This window comes from Lissotriton helveticus, chromosome 6 (genome assembly GCF_964261635.1).
Source record: "Lissotriton helveticus chromosome 6, aLisHel1.1, whole genome shotgun sequence".
Classification (NCBI taxonomy): domain Eukaryota; kingdom Metazoa; phylum Chordata; class Amphibia; order Caudata; family Salamandridae; genus Lissotriton; species Lissotriton helveticus.
Window position 1 is genome coordinate 2,066,542,823 of NC_136067.1, and position 17,608 is coordinate 2,066,560,430.

General features: G+C 48.5%; 1 protein-coding gene across 1 annotated transcript in view; it reads left to right on the forward strand.

The window, feature by feature from the left end:
* LOC144762995 (uncharacterized) overlaps positions 1-13,184 on the forward strand; it is a 128,359-nt gene extending 115,175 nt beyond the window's left edge. The window contains exon 10 of the mRNA XM_078648308.1: positions 12,934-13,184. Within this exon, the coding sequence (XP_078504434.1) occupies positions 12,934-13,184 (251 nt within the window). The remainder of the gene's footprint in view (positions 1-12,933) is intronic.
* The last annotated feature ends 4,424 nt before the right edge of the window (positions 13,185-17,608 follow it).

The following is a 17,608-nucleotide window of genomic DNA, read 5'->3' on the forward strand; positions in this document are numbered from 1 at the left end:
TCTTGTTATCATTTGTCCCATATATCATAGCACCTGGGCTGCAAGATGCTGCTGTAATATGTATATTTCAATCCGTTGGTTAGAATTGCACAAAATGAGCAAAAAATATATGCCACTGTTTTGTCATGTGAGATTTGTGAAGGGAGTGTTTAGATAGATTTGGAATGTGCATAGTTGTATTTTTCTTTTATGTTGAAAGTGCACTGTCCTGCCAGTCCTGTGTTAGCCTGGGCTGCATGGGTGCTGAGAGAATACCATTTTCTAACATTTAAAGGGGGCAAAGGCCTGTTCAGCTGACCTCAGTCCCTCATGGAGGTCAGAATACAGGAGTAACTTTTGGGTTCCTCTTGATACAGTCATATATACCACGTTGACCTCCAACCATAAATACTATGTGTACCAAAATTGCCCTTAATATTCTATCATTTCATAACATGAAACATCAGAACAAGCTCTATGAATCCCGGATCCCAATATCTTGCCAGCGGTCGTCACCCAAGGCGCATCCCACAGCCACAGCTAGGCAACCACTAGGCACTCCAAAGACACCGTCCCAGCAGGTAACCTACCGTCCAGGTCAAGACAAGGAGAATCGGTGCCCTTCAGGCCCCAAGATTGCTGCCCCAATCTGCCAGTCGAGCAGTCCACTCCGGTTCCCTATAGCACGCCGCTCCAAAAGGCGCCACCGCAGGCACGAGCCACGGGATGACCGCAGTGCCCCCAGAAGAACGGGGAAGGGCAGCACTGCAATCCAATCCAGGAGCTGCGCCTCCGTCTGATGTGGGCCTCCGATGCGGAGCCAGTACTTCTCGGGAGAGTCCTCCCATGCAGCTCGTTGTGGGGCCTGACGCCGTCGGTGTACAGCTTCCCTGTGTTGCGGGGCACCGTGCAGGTCGTCAGTTCAGTGGGGCGTCTGCAAAATGAAGCACTTCATGTACACACCGGGCTCCTACGCAGCGGAACCCTCTGGTGCGCGCCGCTCTCCGCAGCAACTCTAGGCCGGGGCTTGTGGCCTAACCAACTCTGTAGTGGCGGGGCTCTCAAACTACATCTAGGAAGGACGCTCGAGGGTCGGAGGAACACGAACTCGCTGCTGCCCGTGTCCGATGCCTGGGGCCCGCTATCTCAGATGACTCTTGCACTGTAGTTGCCGGATTTATTTCGGCAAATTAGATGGTGTTATGGAGCACTCGGCTCAAGCAGCCATCTTGGTTGCGAGCAAGCTCCGCCCCCTTGCATATGAGTTATTAAATAGAGAAACGTTTTGAAAAAATATACCCACCATGACAAATTTCCCTTGCCTAATGATTGTTGTTTAACCCCTTGTGTGCTCATGACGAGACCAGGCCGTCATGTGTCACAGTTGAGCTGTGCTCATCACGGCCTGGTCTCGTCATAACGCCGCCGCACCACCCAGCTCGGTGAATTCCCCGCCTGTGCAGGAGAATTAATGAGTGGGCGGGGTCGTGACAAGACCAGGCCGTCATGAGCACAGCTCCACCGTGACTCATGGCGGCCTGGTCTCGTCACGAGCACCGTGGCGCCGGCTCCCCCCACACCGTGTGGGAATTAGCCCCGTAGTGAAAAAGCAGGTGAATTTACTTGTATTTTAGGCTCAATATGCATTATTAATAGATTTGGCTTTATTCTCTAACTTGTGTTAACTCACTCTGTAGTTGGTCATAGGTTGTATGTATTTGCATTTTTTCCTGTTTTTCCTATTTGTTATAATGTTTTGGTGCCGGAAGGTGTCCCTTCCTGCACAAAAACAATCCAGCCTAACATCTGGGTAACAGGCCCATCCATTTACTGACAGTTGTTTCCCTCCTTTAGTTATGTTACTGCTTGGACCCTTGGAATAGATGTTGAGTTCTTTCTTTGCTGGACTTCATAAACCAATGGACTAACCATCAACTCTTGCTCTGTAGTCTGGGAAAACTGGACAACAACTGGAAAATACACTGCTATGAGTCTGGAGTTCTGCCTTGGCAATAAGGGGAGGATAATACTGTGTCTTAATGCACACAACTTTGTAGATCATCTGGACACAGAGGTGGCTTGAACATCAGTGTAAGAAAGAGATGCAAATCTAGGAATCCTCTGTGAATGTCATTGACTGTGACTCGAGGATTTTTTTTTTCACAAGGCCCAGTAGATTCCGGGTTTAAGATTTTCTAATGGACCAAGGTCTTCAAGGATTCATCAGATTCTCACAGCCCAACTGCCAGACGAGGGGAAGAAAGCATCAATATGCTGCAGAGTTGTTGCTTGTTGTCAAAGACGTAGGTAGCCTGCTCCTCCTCCAACCCGCTCTGTATTGATAGGGTGCTTGGGTCAACTTCTCTCCAGCCCCAGACAGAATGATCAGCAGATAATTATGACTTCATGATTCCAGTGAAGAGTCCAGTTTTTTGAAGATCTGTTTTAACCATCTTAGTAGCTCATACAGCTTCAGAGATTTCAACTTTTAAAGTCTCAATGAGATTGTGACCTTAGTTCCATATACAACTTAGTACCGATGAAGCCAGTGACCTCAGTGAGTCTGCGGGCTCCTGCTGAGGAACCTGCACATGAAATTCTTAACTACGACTGGTAGATTCCTAGGTAAAGTTACCACTAGAGTATTCATAGTTGGTGCTGGCTGATTACTACACCTGCCCAAATAGAGATGAATAAAATTCAGTAAAATGCAGTCTCATGATTTGTATCTTAAAAATGCCTCAATGGCCAAACCCCGTGCTACCATTGACTGCAACATTGGATCTTGGAACTGCACCAGTTACTAAACCACGGTGAGATCCTTGTTTGGGTGTTGGGATTTTGCCCATTGTGGATTGTTGTTTGCACCATGAGGGAAACTCAGCAGTTGAGGCTTCTGCCCTGTAAAATGTCCAGTGTCATACAGCTCTCTCGGCTGCAAAAAAACGTCAGCAATTCCTAGTATTTCCTGGCGATTTTCAAGAATGCAAATGAGAAGCAGCCTAAATTTTATAAAAATCAACCATCCAGCATTCAATCATTAAATCATGCAATATTAACTTGATATCTTGAATTCTTAAAACCCAATTCAGCTATGACCAGAGCATGTTCACTTAAGAGAGAATTCATCAGTAATGCACACCTCCAAATAAGACAAAAACACCCCTGCCCTCATAGATTGCCACTGAACAGCAGCTGGAGCCAACTTTGAATTTCATTAGACCAAGTACTTGCAGGTCTAGAATGCGTTCTTCTGACTCATGGAGAGTCCACATTGGCCCCTGTCTCGCTGATCTTATGATCAAACCAACTGCCCTACCTAAACTACACATTCTTAGTGCTATCCGAACCTCAAAGATCTTGTCAGCATGCGTTGCTACCCGCAGCTCCACCTAGTAGTGGTTTGCCCTCTTGTTTCCAGGTTGTGAGTTAGTGGACCTCTTCCTTCCACAGCCTCCTAACCTGCCCCTCATTAATGAATGTGACTTCTCACCAATAAGCCACACCCAAAAACCCTGCACTCCCACCTGGAAGGCAAATATACCACTACACCTTTAAAAATACACTTTGAACAGCACTTCCTAGAGCCAGGGAAAGGACACAGCAATCCCTTTAGGCAAGCAGTATCAGAATACAGAAGGTAGCCCATAAACCACAGGGAGACTGGGGCAATCGTTAGTAACAAACAACAGTGTCTCAAACAAGGGTATTATTCAACATACAGGTACATGTGGCAAAATTAATTGCAGTGGAATTAATCCAAAAGAGAAGAAAGCCAGGGAGACATTTTTCTTATGAAAGTGATTTGTATTTCCATTAAAGAACATGTACAAGCACATGAGGTGGTATCACTGCGTTACATTAAATGACATATAACCATATAAATACTGTGCACAAGTGCTTGTGAAGTTATGGTGACGGCGCAAGTGACATGTGATGTGCTATATACGGCGTTTTGTGGTGGGTGCCACAAGGATAAGTGAAGTAAAACAGTTTCCTTACATTCGAAGTACCCAAACAATTATTGTTAACATTTTATAATGATTAGGTAGGGTATTCGTTAAATGAAGGCGCCAAGTGTTGCGCTGTGGGAGTCAACGGCGCTTCGGCCTTTTTACGAGTGAGGCCATCATCAGAACCAGGTTACGCAATATTTAATATGCAGTGTCAAGAGCGAAGGACACTCGATGTCCAGGGGGCGCAGTTGGGCGAGCTGGGTGAGTTGCGTAGGACAATTCAAACGCAAGGATGCTGCTTCGAGGAATCTAAAGTCATGGAGCCGTACACGGACACTGACATCAGTCAGGCAATGCAAGAAAAACAAATTTTGGTGCATTTAAGATAACACACACACATTTCTTAATGCAGCATTTAAAAAAGACAGACCGAGCAAGTCACATTTGGAAGGTGGGGGCAGTGGGGTCCTTCCATCTTGCAGCTAAAAGTATCCTGAGAACTGCCCCACATATAACAAAAGCTTCCTCATCCTTACTGAGGCCCAGACTGCTATCATGCCCCATTAACATTGGAGTAGGCGCTATATCAATCTTAAATCCTAGCAGCCCCTCCCAAAAGACCCCAATCTCTCCTTGAATTACGCTCAGTTTTTGACATTGATAAAACATGTGTATCAAATCAGCCGTCCCTTTTCCACTCCTCGGACATTTATCAACCTCTCACATTCCGCAATCATACAATTTAGCTGAAGTAAAATAAAGATTGAAGAGGGTTTTATAATGCTGGGCTCCTACATTAGTAGAGCAAATTGACTTTTCTGCTAAATTCAGCGCCTTATACAGGTCCAAATTTGGATCGTTTAATTTAATTACCCAAGTGGCCTAAAATGTTTCCATATCATCATGTACACTCAGTAGTATTTTGGTTCCACCCCCCTACTAGGTACTAAATCAAATTAATTCTACCCCCAGAGAGATTTGTGGCCTTAAGACCCGATAAGATTTTATGAACTTGTACAAATTTGAAGCCTTAACTTGCATGAAGCCCGAATTTCTTCTGTATGGTACTGCATCCCAACATTTTATCTCCTTCAAATATATCCCCAATTTTTCTAATACCTTGTTGATCCTAGATCCTACCCATCCTATCATATATCATTTGCGGCAGTACACTTGTTTTCCAAAGAAGAGTGTAATAATTTATTTTGGGGATTACCAAAGTTTTTTGTATTTCCTTCCAAACTTCCCAGGCACTTACCATTACCTTGTACCGCATTTTCTTGTAATATCTCCTGCCTGTTTTACGGAGCAAGAGCCCTGTGGCCTCTCTGCCTAATATCAGCTCAAATATTGTTGGAAGGATGTAACTACTTGATACCATTACCATTTGACTCCTTTCCGAGTCAAGTAATATTGCCATCTGACTGATAAAATCTAACATTCAGGATCGCCAGCCCTCCCCTTACCTGCGAGAGAGACAAATATTTCATGGCGCATCTGACTTTTCCATATAGCCACAAGAAGTTCATAAATGTTGACTCTGTTGATTTCATAATTGATTTGTTGATCATGAGTAGAATAGATCGAAACAAATGCCACATTTTAGGGAGCATAGTCATTTTTAATACATTGCCCCTCCCGATTATAGACAGATGCTATTCTTTTTGGGTCTGCTGAAATGGACTTCACCAGAGGATCACAATCAACCTTTATTATTGAATCCATTGCTGGACTAATTATGACCCTAGATAGATTGCACTTTCTATACATCTTGAATTGTTAATTTTGATATCATCGGTGCAGACTATCTGGGTATTGCTTTCATTCAGCAAATACCTAGACCTCTGCCCAAATTCCCCTTTTTTTTTTTAAACAATTTTTTATTGATATTCTACGTTCATTATGCAATCAATGTAATGACACTTAGCAGACCTTTACGCAGATGGTCTATTGTCCAGCATATAGTACAGGAGAAATCAACTCTCAACATTCTTCTCCTACCTTCCCGCCCACCTCCCTCTCTACCCCCACCCTCCCCGTCAGTGTGCCCCCAATTGCCCCTCTCCTTCTGGTATCGTGAACCCCTGATGGTGAAGGGTCTAACATAAGCGACTGGTAAATAACACCACCTTCAATCTTGAAAAAACAAAAGGTCCCGCGTAGTTACTCTTGTGTGCTCCGAGCCCCTGTCGCGGCTCTCCAGTAGTCCGTTACCTAGAATGTGTGAACGATCCCCCTCTCCTTACATACCTAATTGTCCCCATCTTCATTATGCCCCCCAACTCTCCCCGCCTCTGCCTCTATCCTTTGATCAGGGCCAGCGTTATCTGCATCCCCCTCCTCCACTTCTATCGGTGATTGAAGTTCTGCCACTAATGCTTCCCACGCTCTTGCCGCTTCTAGTTCCTTATCATTGGATGTACGCTTGGCTAGTTGCAGACAAAGCGTCCCTTCACTGCCCGCCCAGCTCAAAAAACTCGCCCTCCATCTCTGTAGGCTGGGTCCCGCTCTCGCTTTCCAATGCATTGTGAGCTCCCTCTTTGCTAGTATCAATCCCAAATCATAAAATTTGCTAGTAATTTTAGTGTTGGGAGTATGTGGAAACCAAAGCAAAAGGCAAGTTCCCATCTCCACCTCCAGTTCACGCCCCGTTACCCGATTCAAACACATCATAACTTCCGCCCAATAAGAACCTGGCATTGCGTGTGCCCTTCCAGGCCCTTCGCAACAATAACGGCCATGTTGTCTCGGGAATGGGCCTGCCAAGGTCTTCCTCCCATTTGCTCTTTAACCTATCTAGGGGTAAAAGCTTCTCCGTGGACAGCCGCCTATACAGACAAGTAATAGCTTTGAATGTTCCTGCCGCCATTGTAATGTATTGGCAGCCCAACGAAGTTGGGGGCTCCGATAGGCCCATCTGCCACTGCTTCTGAATTCCCGCTACGAGAGCGGCATGCAAAAAATAATCCCCTCTCGGTAAGTCATAGACACTCTGCAATTCTTGGAAAGACAATAGGACACCGTCCCTATACATGTCCCCAATCATGTGAACCCTGCGCTCCACCCAGCCAGCCAGCGCCGACCAGGCTCCTCCATGTGGGAGGGCAGTGCACATGCCCAGGGGAATTTCCGGGGCATTTGGGACAGAGAAACCCACCCGCTTTTGGCTTCGAGTCCAGCATTGGCGGAGGGTGTGCTCCTCAAGCGTGAGCTGATCTATCCTAATTTTCTGCTGAAGCACTATGAATAACAGCACGTGGCGGAGGATAATTCTACCCTGTGGCCCGTCCGGGCCCCTAAACTCACGCGCTGGGCAAGCCCCTGCAGCTGTGCCGCAAGGTAGTACCACTCGAAATCTGGGACCGCCAATCCCCGTTCATCCCGCAGCCGCATCAAAGTATTCAACGCCACTCGCCGTCTGCCTGATCCCCAGACAAACCCCGTCACCAGCGTCCGTAGCGTCTTAAAAAAGGAGACAGGGATCCATACCGGCAAAGTACGAAAGAAGTAGAGCAACCGTGGGAGTGCCACCATCTTTAGGAGCGCTACCCTCCCAGCCACCGAGAGGGGAAGAGTGCGCCAGAACCCCATACTACCTCTGAATCCCCTCATTGCGCTACCCACATTCGCCCTCCAGAAGGTCGGAGTGAGTGTGGAATATGCGGACGCCCAAATATGGCAAGCATCTAGGCTCCCACCGCAGATCCTCTAGTGCCAGAGGCTCCCGACCATCAGAGGTCTAAGGAAACAGACAGGTCTTATTCCAATTCACCCGCAGAGCCGAAAAGTGACCAAACTCCCGAAGGAAGGCTCTAGCGCTCCGCAAGGAATCACCTGCGTCTGCCAGATACAACAAAAGGTCATCCGCGTATAGGGAGATATAATGAACCTCTCCACGAAGTAAGATCCCCTCATACAGCTGTCCCTGTCGAACATAAGCTGCCAGAGGTTCAATTGCAAGCGCAAACAGCAGCGGGGATAAAGAACAACCCTGTCGGGTGCCTCTCTCTACCTGGCAGGTCGCTGATATAGTGCGCCCCGTGCGAACCCTTGCCGTGGCAGAGCTGTATAGCAATTTGGTCCAGCGTATAAAGTTATCCCCTAAACCAAATTCCCCCAGCACAAGGAATAAGTATGGCCACTCCATGCTATCGAATGCTTTCTCGATATCCACCGACAGAACCACAGCTCCAGATGAGCCTTCGCTTCTTTCCCCCATAATCCGTATCAGCCTCCTTATGCACGACGCCGTATTCCTGGTGGGGATGAAGCCCGATTGGTCTGGGTGCACCAAGGTGCTCATATGGTCTAATAGTCGTGTGGCTGGAATCTTACTCAGGATATTGTAGTCTACTGTAAGCATCGATAGCGGTCAGTAGGCTGATCTGGAGGTGGGCACTCTGCCCTTCACCAGCAATGGCACTATGATTGCCTCTCTAGTGGTTCGCGGCAATCTGCCTAATTCCCACACCTCTCCGTATACAGATTGCAAGTGTGGCGCCAGGAGGTCTATATATGTTGCATAAAACTTCACCGGGAGGCCATCAGCCCCCGGCGTCTTCCTCCTGGCCATACCTTTAACCGCCTCTCTGATCTCACCCAGTGAGATGGCGCCCCCTAGCTTGGTAGCCTGCTCCGGGTCTAGGCGCTTCAAAAGGGGGTGGTGATGGACGGAGCATCTGAACCAATCAAACACTCACACCCAGTCAAAAGATCTGGGTTTGATCCATCACCGTTCTTTAGCCCACTCTGCCACCCCAGTTCAGACATGAATATATGCAAATCAGTCTGACCCTGTGCCTCATGGGAACAGTCCAGCCCGAACTGCCAAGCCATGCCTTCCCTGGACCGGAAACAAGCTTCCGAGGACCAGTTTCTGGCATTCCAGCCATCTTCAGCCCGGCTTGCTTGAATCCAGTGGCAAAGTGAGCAAGGGACTCACGTCTGAGCATACCCTGCCACACTTATGGCGGCCAAAGTGGTACAAAAGGGGGTGGTGATGGACGGAGCATCTGAACCAATCAAACACTCACACCCAGTCAAAAGATCTGGGTTTGATCCATCACCGTTCTTTAGCCCACTCTGCCACCCCAGTTCAGACATGGCTATATGCACATCAGTCTGACCCTGTGTCTCATGGGAACAGTCCAGCCCGAACTGCCAAGCCATGCCTTCCCTGGACAGGAAACGAGCTTCCGAGTACCGGTTTCTGGCATTCCAGCCGTCTTCAGCCCGGCTTGCTTGAATCCAGTGGCAAATTGAGCAAGGGACTCACGTCTGAACATACCCTGTCACACTTATGGCGGCCAAAGCGGTACAAAAGGGGGTGGTGATGGACGGAGCATCTGAACCAATCAAACACTCACACCCAGTCAAAAGATCTGGGTTTGATCCATCACCGTTCTTTAGCCAACTCTGCCACCCCAGTTCAGACATGGCTATATGCAAATCAGTCAGACCCTGTGCCTCATGGGAACAGTCCAGCCCGGACTGCCAAGACATGCCTTCCCTGGACCGGAAACAAGCTTCCGAAGACGGGTTTCTGGCATTCCAGCCGTCTTCAGCCCGGCTTGCTTGAATCCAGTGGCAAAGTGAGCAAGGGACTCACGTCTGAGCATACCCTGCCACAATTATGGCGGCCAAAGCGGTACAAAAGGGGGTGGTGATGGACGGAGCATCTGAACCAATCAAACACTCCCACCCAGTCAAAAGATCTGGGTTTGATCAATCACCGTTCTTTAGCCCACTCTGCCAGCCCAGTTCTGACATGGCTATATGCAAATCAGTCTGACCCTGTGCCTCATGGGAACAGTCCAGCCCGAACTGCCAAGCCATGCCTTCCCTGAACCGGAAACAAGCTTCCGAGGACCGATTTCTGGCATTCCAGCCGTCTTCAGCCCGGCTTGCTTGAATCCAGTGGCAAAGTGAACAAGGGACTCACGTCTGAGCATACCCTGCCACACTTATGGCGGCCAAAGTGGTACAAAAGGGGGTGGTGATGGACGGAGCATCTGAACCAATCAAACACTCACACCCAGTCAAAAGATCTGGGTTTGATCCATCACCGTTCTTTAGCCCACTCTGCCACCCCAGTTCAGACATGGCTATATGCAAATCAGTCTGACCCTGTGCCTCATGGGAACAGTCCAGCCCGAACTGCCAAGCCATGCCTTCCCTGGACCGGAAACAAGCTTCCGAGGACCGGTTTCTGGCACCACCCCCTTTTGTACCGGGTCTAGGCGTGGCAACCGTGCGGCGACCAAAAAATCGTCCAGCCCCTCAGGTGGCTCCCTCATCCAACACAGGTAAAGCAGCGAGTAGTGTTCCAGAAATTGGTCATTGACCGCCTTCTGTGAGTAGACTAGGCCCTCATCTGCAGTAGAAAGCGATACTATGGGGGATCCTCTGAGAGCCGGATTGGCCAGCCAGGCCAATAACGACCCTAATTTGTCCCTTTCGGCGTGTGCGCGCACCATGTACTCCTTATAATCGTAGCAGCGAAGCCGCTCAACCTGGGCGGCCACCTTCTCCCGCGCAGCCATCGCCCCCGCTTGACCGCCCCCGTCCGCATGACTGTCTCTTTCTGCTTGTCGCAGATGAGCCTCCTCCCGATCTATGTCGTGCAATAGCGTCTTGCGCGTTCCCGTGACAGTTGAAATGCATACTCCCCCCACCACCACTTTGAAGGCATCCCACTCATGCGCTCTATTCGACGCCGTCTCCGAGTTTTCCAAAAAATAATGTTCAATGCCTTCCCTGATCTCCGCATTAAACACCGGGTCTTCTAAAGTCACCGGGTTCAAACACCACGTCGGGATCACTTGCCATTGACGCGACCAGAGCCCTGTTATCAGACAGGGCTTGTAGTCCGAAAGTGTCCTCGCCAGATACTCGCTGTGACACGTGAGTTTCTGGACCCCTGGGTGCACAAGAAGCCATCAAGTCAATAATGTAAGTCATGCGGAACCGAATAAAACAAATAGTCCCTGTCTGTGGGGTGATGCACCCGCCAAGCATCTACGAGGCTCCATGTTTCCTGCCATTCACCCTCGCCTTAGCAACTCTATGTACCGCTGATTGGGCCAGCGGTGGGTGGGAACGGTCCAGCTCCACGTCGGTGACGGAATTAAAATCCCCTCCCATATATACAGAGCCCGCTAAGTACGGTGCCAGCCTCCCTGAAAGCCGCGAAAAAAATGCGGCTTGTTCTGAGTTTGGGGCATATACGCTGCAAAATGTAACGTCTCTGACGTCCAGGCAACCCAGGACCGCCACAAACCTCCCTTCTGAGTCTACTATCGTGTTCATGGGTTGAAAGGGATCCCCTGAGCGCACCCAAATTAAGGTCCCCCTCGCAAACGCAGAATAGGTGGTATAAAATAATTGCCCTCTCCATCTTCTCTGCAGTGCCCTCCCCTCCGTCTGATCAATATGGGTTTCCTGTAAAAGGGCCACCTGGATCCCCCTGTGGACTAGGTATGCATGTACTTTATAACGTTTCCTCATGGAGTTCAACCCCCTCACATTCCAGGTGATACATCTAAGCTCAAGTCGGGTCGCCATAGGGAAGCATACAACAGAGCACAATCCAAAACAGCCTAATGGGCACACTGACATATCCCCAACTTGTAGAACATCCCCAACAACTCCCCCACCCACCCATCCCCAGAACAGGAGCTAAACCATAGTTACCCTTCCAAATTTAGTCCCTGCAAAGGAAAATACCCTGGTAGCTACCAGAGTCTCACAATAAGTGTGTGGTAGAGGGGGTGACTCTACACCTCACCAAGCCAGACCGAGACCTAACTAGCTCTGCGTGTTGGTCAGTCCTCTTATACAGATTTCCCCTCCTCCTAGCGGCGTCCCGCCCCAGGCGAGCCCCCCCTCTTTGGGATCTCCCCCTCCCTCCCGTGCGCCACCTCTCCACCCAGCCAAGAGCCAAGCCTCCCGCCACCCCCCGCAGGACCCCACTCAGACCGCTCGTTAATAGAGAACAACACTAGGCACACTCCCTCTTACTGTATACGGATTGAAGTCAATCATAGTCACTCGTCCAACAGGCCATCGGCAGTCCCTGGGGTGACCTGCGGTAGTTTTCCAGAGTCCCCCTTGGAGCCCTCCGACACCACTTCTTCCGAGCCATGCCGGGACCCCGAGTCCGCCAGTGAAGCCGCGGCTGCAGCTCCCGAAATTGCAGATACACCCTGCAAAGCCGCCTGCCTCTCCAGCTCCGTCTGAGAAGTTGATGGCAACTGTTCTTTCCTCACCCGTCTCCTGATGCGACGTCCCCTACGAGATCTCAAAGGAGTCTCGGCCGTCTTCTTCCATTGCCCAGCGCCATCCTTCCCCGCTCGATACTTTTCAAGCCAGTGCCACACTTCTTCTGGCGTGCCGAAAAAGGTCGTAGTCCCATCCATCATCACCTTCAATCGTGCCGGAAACAACAGGGCATATTACAAACCCTCCTCTCGAAGAGCCCTCTTAACCGCCAAAAAAGAGAAACGGTTCCGTTGTACTACCTGGGAATAATCAGGCTAGAGGGAGACCGAGGCATTGTCTACTCGGTATGGGCCGGATGTTTGGGCATTCTGCAATATAATGTCTCGGTCCTTAAAGTGCAGCAGGCGTGCTACCACCAGCCAGGGTGGCCGGCCCAGGGCCAGCGGGCGAGCCGGCACGCGATGTGCCCTTTCCAGCGTGTAAAACTGCGACAATCCCTCAGGGACGACCACTTCTCTCAGCCACGTTTCCAGGTATGCAACCATATTGTCCCCTTCAACTTTTTCGGGCAGGCCTACCACCCGTATGTTATTGCGCCTGTTGCGCCCTTCTGCATCTTCGGCCCTTTTCTCCAGCTGCTGTACTCTGCGCAACGGTCACGATTTAGTTAGTGATAGCGATCTCCCAGATGAATTGGTGTGATTGTTGTTGGACTTGAACTCCCAGAATGCTTGGGCAGTGTGAGTTGGCCTTTCTCTCTTTCTCTTTGCCTTCTTAGGCTTTCCCTTTCCTGTGCTCCGTTGCTTGTCACCTGATTTCTGTGAGTGTCCGAGTCCTGGAGGTTACACTCGTGTTCTGGAGCCTGTGAAGGTGAAGTTTGTTTTTCTACTTGATGCGGTAGCGCATGACGCGCTGGATTTGTACCGCGAAGATTGTATCCGTGTTTGCTGCGCGGGGCTAACTTTTGAAGCTGCTGGAACCCGGAAGCGTGAAGAAACGCTTTTCCATGCGGAAAGACGGTCGCGCTGAACATTAAAGCGGGTCGCACTGAACCTTTGAAACTTTGTAGTTAGTTGTAGCGCATGCCGCGCTGGATTAGCGAGGCTCATACTCGTGACATAACGAGTGCTTTAGCAGTCGGAAAAGCTACTGCTTCATTGGACACACATTCCGAATGGACACTCACGGGTGCAGATAAGTACTAATGAATTGATGTTGTGGAGATAGTATCCCACTCATGTAATTACTCTCTGTCTATAAGAGATTAGTAATTACCTCTGTCATCACATTTGCATTTTTCTTTATTTTTCCTTTTGTGACTTTTTAAGTGATACCATCTGCAGCAGTGTATAATGTAAGTTAGTCACTCACACATAGTTGATATTGTATGTGCTGCAGTTGGTGTATGTGTGAGGTGACGTGTTCTTTCTTCCCCTGCAGGGTCTTTGGCTAGGAAGAAGTAATTTCGTTGCCCTCATCTTCCCAGACCTGCTGATTTCCACTGCTGCATCTTTATGATTTATTTATCCACTTTTCCCCTTCCCCTTTTGTGATACCCTTGTTGGAGTTAGATACTGTTACTCACAAGAGGTATTGCATATAGGGGAGGTCGGAATTAGGCGTCTGACACCGCTCCTGCTGTATCCCGCTCATAAGAGGTTAGTGTTGTAATTAATCTCCATAGTGGTACGTTCCATCCTCCCCTTCCCCTCTTGACCCTGTTGGTATGCCCCACCCTGAAGCTTGCCTTGGAATGTTGTGACCCTCTCCAGTGAGGAGAGTGGATGGTTAATAAATAGACCTGCTTTAATCTCATCTGGTCTCTGAGGAATTATATTTCTAACACTGGCGACGGACTGCGCAGGGGGCGGTAGTTGACCATCTCCCCTTTGAGTTCTCTCTCCACACGCACGCAGCCTCATTCCAGAAGATCGCTTTGGAAGTGACAATTATCCAGGGAACTCCGCTGGACTGTGTCGACACGGATATCTAGAGGTGCGGTCGGAATAATGACAGGGAAAAGGAGGTGAGACCTAATCCTTCATCACTTGAGCGGTGTGATACACCACCTGTCATCCGTCCCTGTACGAAACCTTGCATTCTGCAGTTGATCACATGAAGAGCTTATGCCTGTCAGCAATGTGTCTTCCAACTGTTGAGCGTGTGCGTTGTTGCTAAGGATTTACCGGTCAAGAAGAACTCCGGTTATCCATATTTTGACTGCCTGTCAGGGTTGGCGTGAGTAAAGCTGACCGAGTGCTCCTTTGGATGAGGAAATAATTTGAGCTTACCTGTGGTCGCGTGCGGTCCGTCAACCCCTGGCACGGTGCCTACGTCTGAAGGATCATCGGGTCCTGTTTTCTCGGAATGCCTGCGTCGCCGATGTCCTTGTGATCGGGGCTCGCCATGTCATCGATGTAAGGAGTGAGGGCTGGCACACTTGAGACGCCTCGCTGTAGCGTAGATCTGGACAGCCTGCTGTTTCCGCGGTCCGTGAGGAGCTGGAGGGACCGGTAATCTGGTGAAATCCTGTCAGCGTCTATGAGTTTCCTCTCACCGGATGCCTGAGACGTTTCCCCGGCGCACCAGCAGCTGAGGGCCGGTAGCCTGCAAAATTTTGTTAACTCTTTAAGTACAAGGAACCTTGCCTCCTGCATAGTATTGCTGCTTTTGTGGGCAATATCCAGCTACATTTATATGGTCTTGACCTTGCCCCATGCTACATTCTACAGTTTACATATAACAGGGAGAGAGAGAAGACAATTCTCCTTGGATTACTGTATTTACAAGGAACTTTACCCCTTATTGTGTTCTTTTGGTATTCCTTTACTGAGTGTCTCCTGGTTATTATTGTGTCTCTGCAAGTTTACTCTAGGATCATCGGTTTTACCGTGCTAAAAGTCAGCCATGGCAGCAGCAAGTATGAGCCAACCCCCACCCTTTTTGAATGAGATAGGGGAACCAGAAATCAGTTGGAAGGAGTGGGTGAAACTCTTCGAATCGTACTTGATAGCGGTGGGTGGCGAAAAGTACAAGCCAGATAGGAAGAAACATATTCTATTACATAATTTAGGTAGGCAAGGGCGTAAAGTATATGAATCTCTTCCCATGCTAGAACAGGAGGGCGAAGATGAAACGGGTGCAGATGTATATGAGCAAACTATGGAGAAATTAGAAAAACATTTTGGGGACAAGATAAATGTTGTTCTGGAGCGCCATAAGTTTTTCAGAAGGTGTCAGGGTAAGCAAGAATCTGTGCAAAATTTCATTGCTGCTTTGTGGGGTTTAACACAGTTGTGCGAGTTTGGGAACTTAACAGAATCCCTTATAAGGGATCAACTTGTAAGGTGTACCAATAACCCACGCATTCAAGAAAAATTACTGGCTAAAAACCCAGGGTTAAGAGAGGCTATGGAAGTAGCCAAATCTGTAGAGCACACTGCTAGATGTATCAAGGAGATGAGGGGCAATGGAGAAGAAGTAGCTTCTGTAAATGAGGAAGAGGATTGCATTGAAGTGTGTAAGGTCAGGTCAAGAGATAATTACAGTATGAGAGAAGATCAGAAGGAGAAGGGTCCCAAGTGCTACAGGTGTGGCAGTAATAACCACTTTGCGACCTTCTACCAGTGCCCTGCCAGGTTCGTCACATGTAAAAAATGTAATAGGAAAGGGCACTTTGCGAGAGTATGTAGAGATGGCGAACAACATACCAGAATGGAAAGTAGGAGTACAGGGAAAAATACAGCCAGGGAAGTAAAATGTATAGAACCCAGGAGAGAGAAAATAATCTTGCAGGTAAAAGACATTGATGGTACCATAAATGCAATTTACCCAAAATGTGATGTTTTCCTTGATGGCCAATGCGTAGAAATGTATGCAGATTCATGTTCGCCGTACACCTTACTTAACCGTGGTGATTTTGAATCCATGAGGAATTGTAATGTGAATCAATTAATAATGCCTGACATTTCTCCCTCAGGGTATAACAAGGGTAAAATACCGCTAGTGGGCATGAAGACTGTTCATATACAATTTAAAGACAGGGAGACCTTTGGTCCAATGTATGTAGTAGAGTCAGGATCCAACTTACTGGGATGGGTTCACCAAAAGGAGTTGGGCATTATCTTTGATCCCAATAGTGCTGAGCAAGTTTTACTCACTGACAGGTCCTGGGAAAAGGGCAATATTTGTGAGGAGTTTGGAAAACTATTCAGAGATGAGCTGGGTTGCCTACACATGTTCCAACACAGAATCAAGTTGAAGCATAATGCAAGACCAGTAGTACACAGACTACGCCCTGTACCCCTCAAGTTGAAGGTTCCACTGGAAGAGGAGTTGCGCAAACTTTGCGAGTTGGATATAATTCAACCTGTAACCAGCACTGAGTGGCTGGCCCCTATTGTCATCGCGGCCAAGGCTAGTGGAGAAGGTATTCGCCTCTGTGTGGACCTGCGCAGCCTAAATGATAATATATGGGTCGAGAGACATCCCTTGCCTATAATCAATGAGATGCTGAGCACCATGGGTCCAGCTAAATACTTCAGCGTGATAGACCTGTCCATGGCATATCACCAGATTGAACTCCATCCCGAATCAAGGCCCCTCACGGCGTTCATCACACCATCAGGAGCCTTCATGTTCAAAAGGATGCCCTTTGGGCTGGCGTCCGCCGCAGCCATTTTCCAGAAGGCTATGCAGAAAATCCTGGAAGGAGTAAAGAACACCATGTGTTTCCAGGACGACATCCTCATTTATGGGCAAACCGAGGAAGAACATGATAGGATTGCGAGACAGGTGTTCAGCAGACTTATGGAGGCCGGCCTTACAGTGAAAAAGGAGAAGTGCAAAATAAAAGTGAAGGAAGTAGAATACTTAGGCCACAAGATCACAGAGGATGGTTTCAGACCAAAGGGCAGTTTAATCCAAGCTGTGATGGAAGCACCTAGTCCTAAGAACAAGGAAGAACTAAGATCCTTCTTAGGTCTTTTAGAATATATGTCAAAATTCGTGGAGAACTTTGCGGCCAAGTGTGAGCCCATGAGGGAATTACTGAAGAAAAACAAGGAATTCCAATGGGACGAAGAGCATGATGCTGTGCTTAAATTGCTTAAAGAGGAATTGATAACCTCCCCAGCATTAGGAACATTTGATGCCTCCAAGAAAACCATCCTAGCCACAGATGCTTCGAATAAGGGTCTGGGTGCAACACTCATACAGAAAAGCGGTAATGAGGAGAAAATCATTGCGTTTGCATCCCGGAGTCTCACAAACCCAGAACGGAACTATTCCGTCATTGAAAGAGAAGCCCTTGCCTGTTTCTGGGCTGTTAGACATTTCAAGTTCTTCTTGTGGGGTTTAAGGTTCTCCATCCGAACTGATCATAAACCCCTCACCTTCATCTTTTCCGTGAAAGGATTAGAGAATTGCACTCCTCGCATCAGCAGGTGGATCTT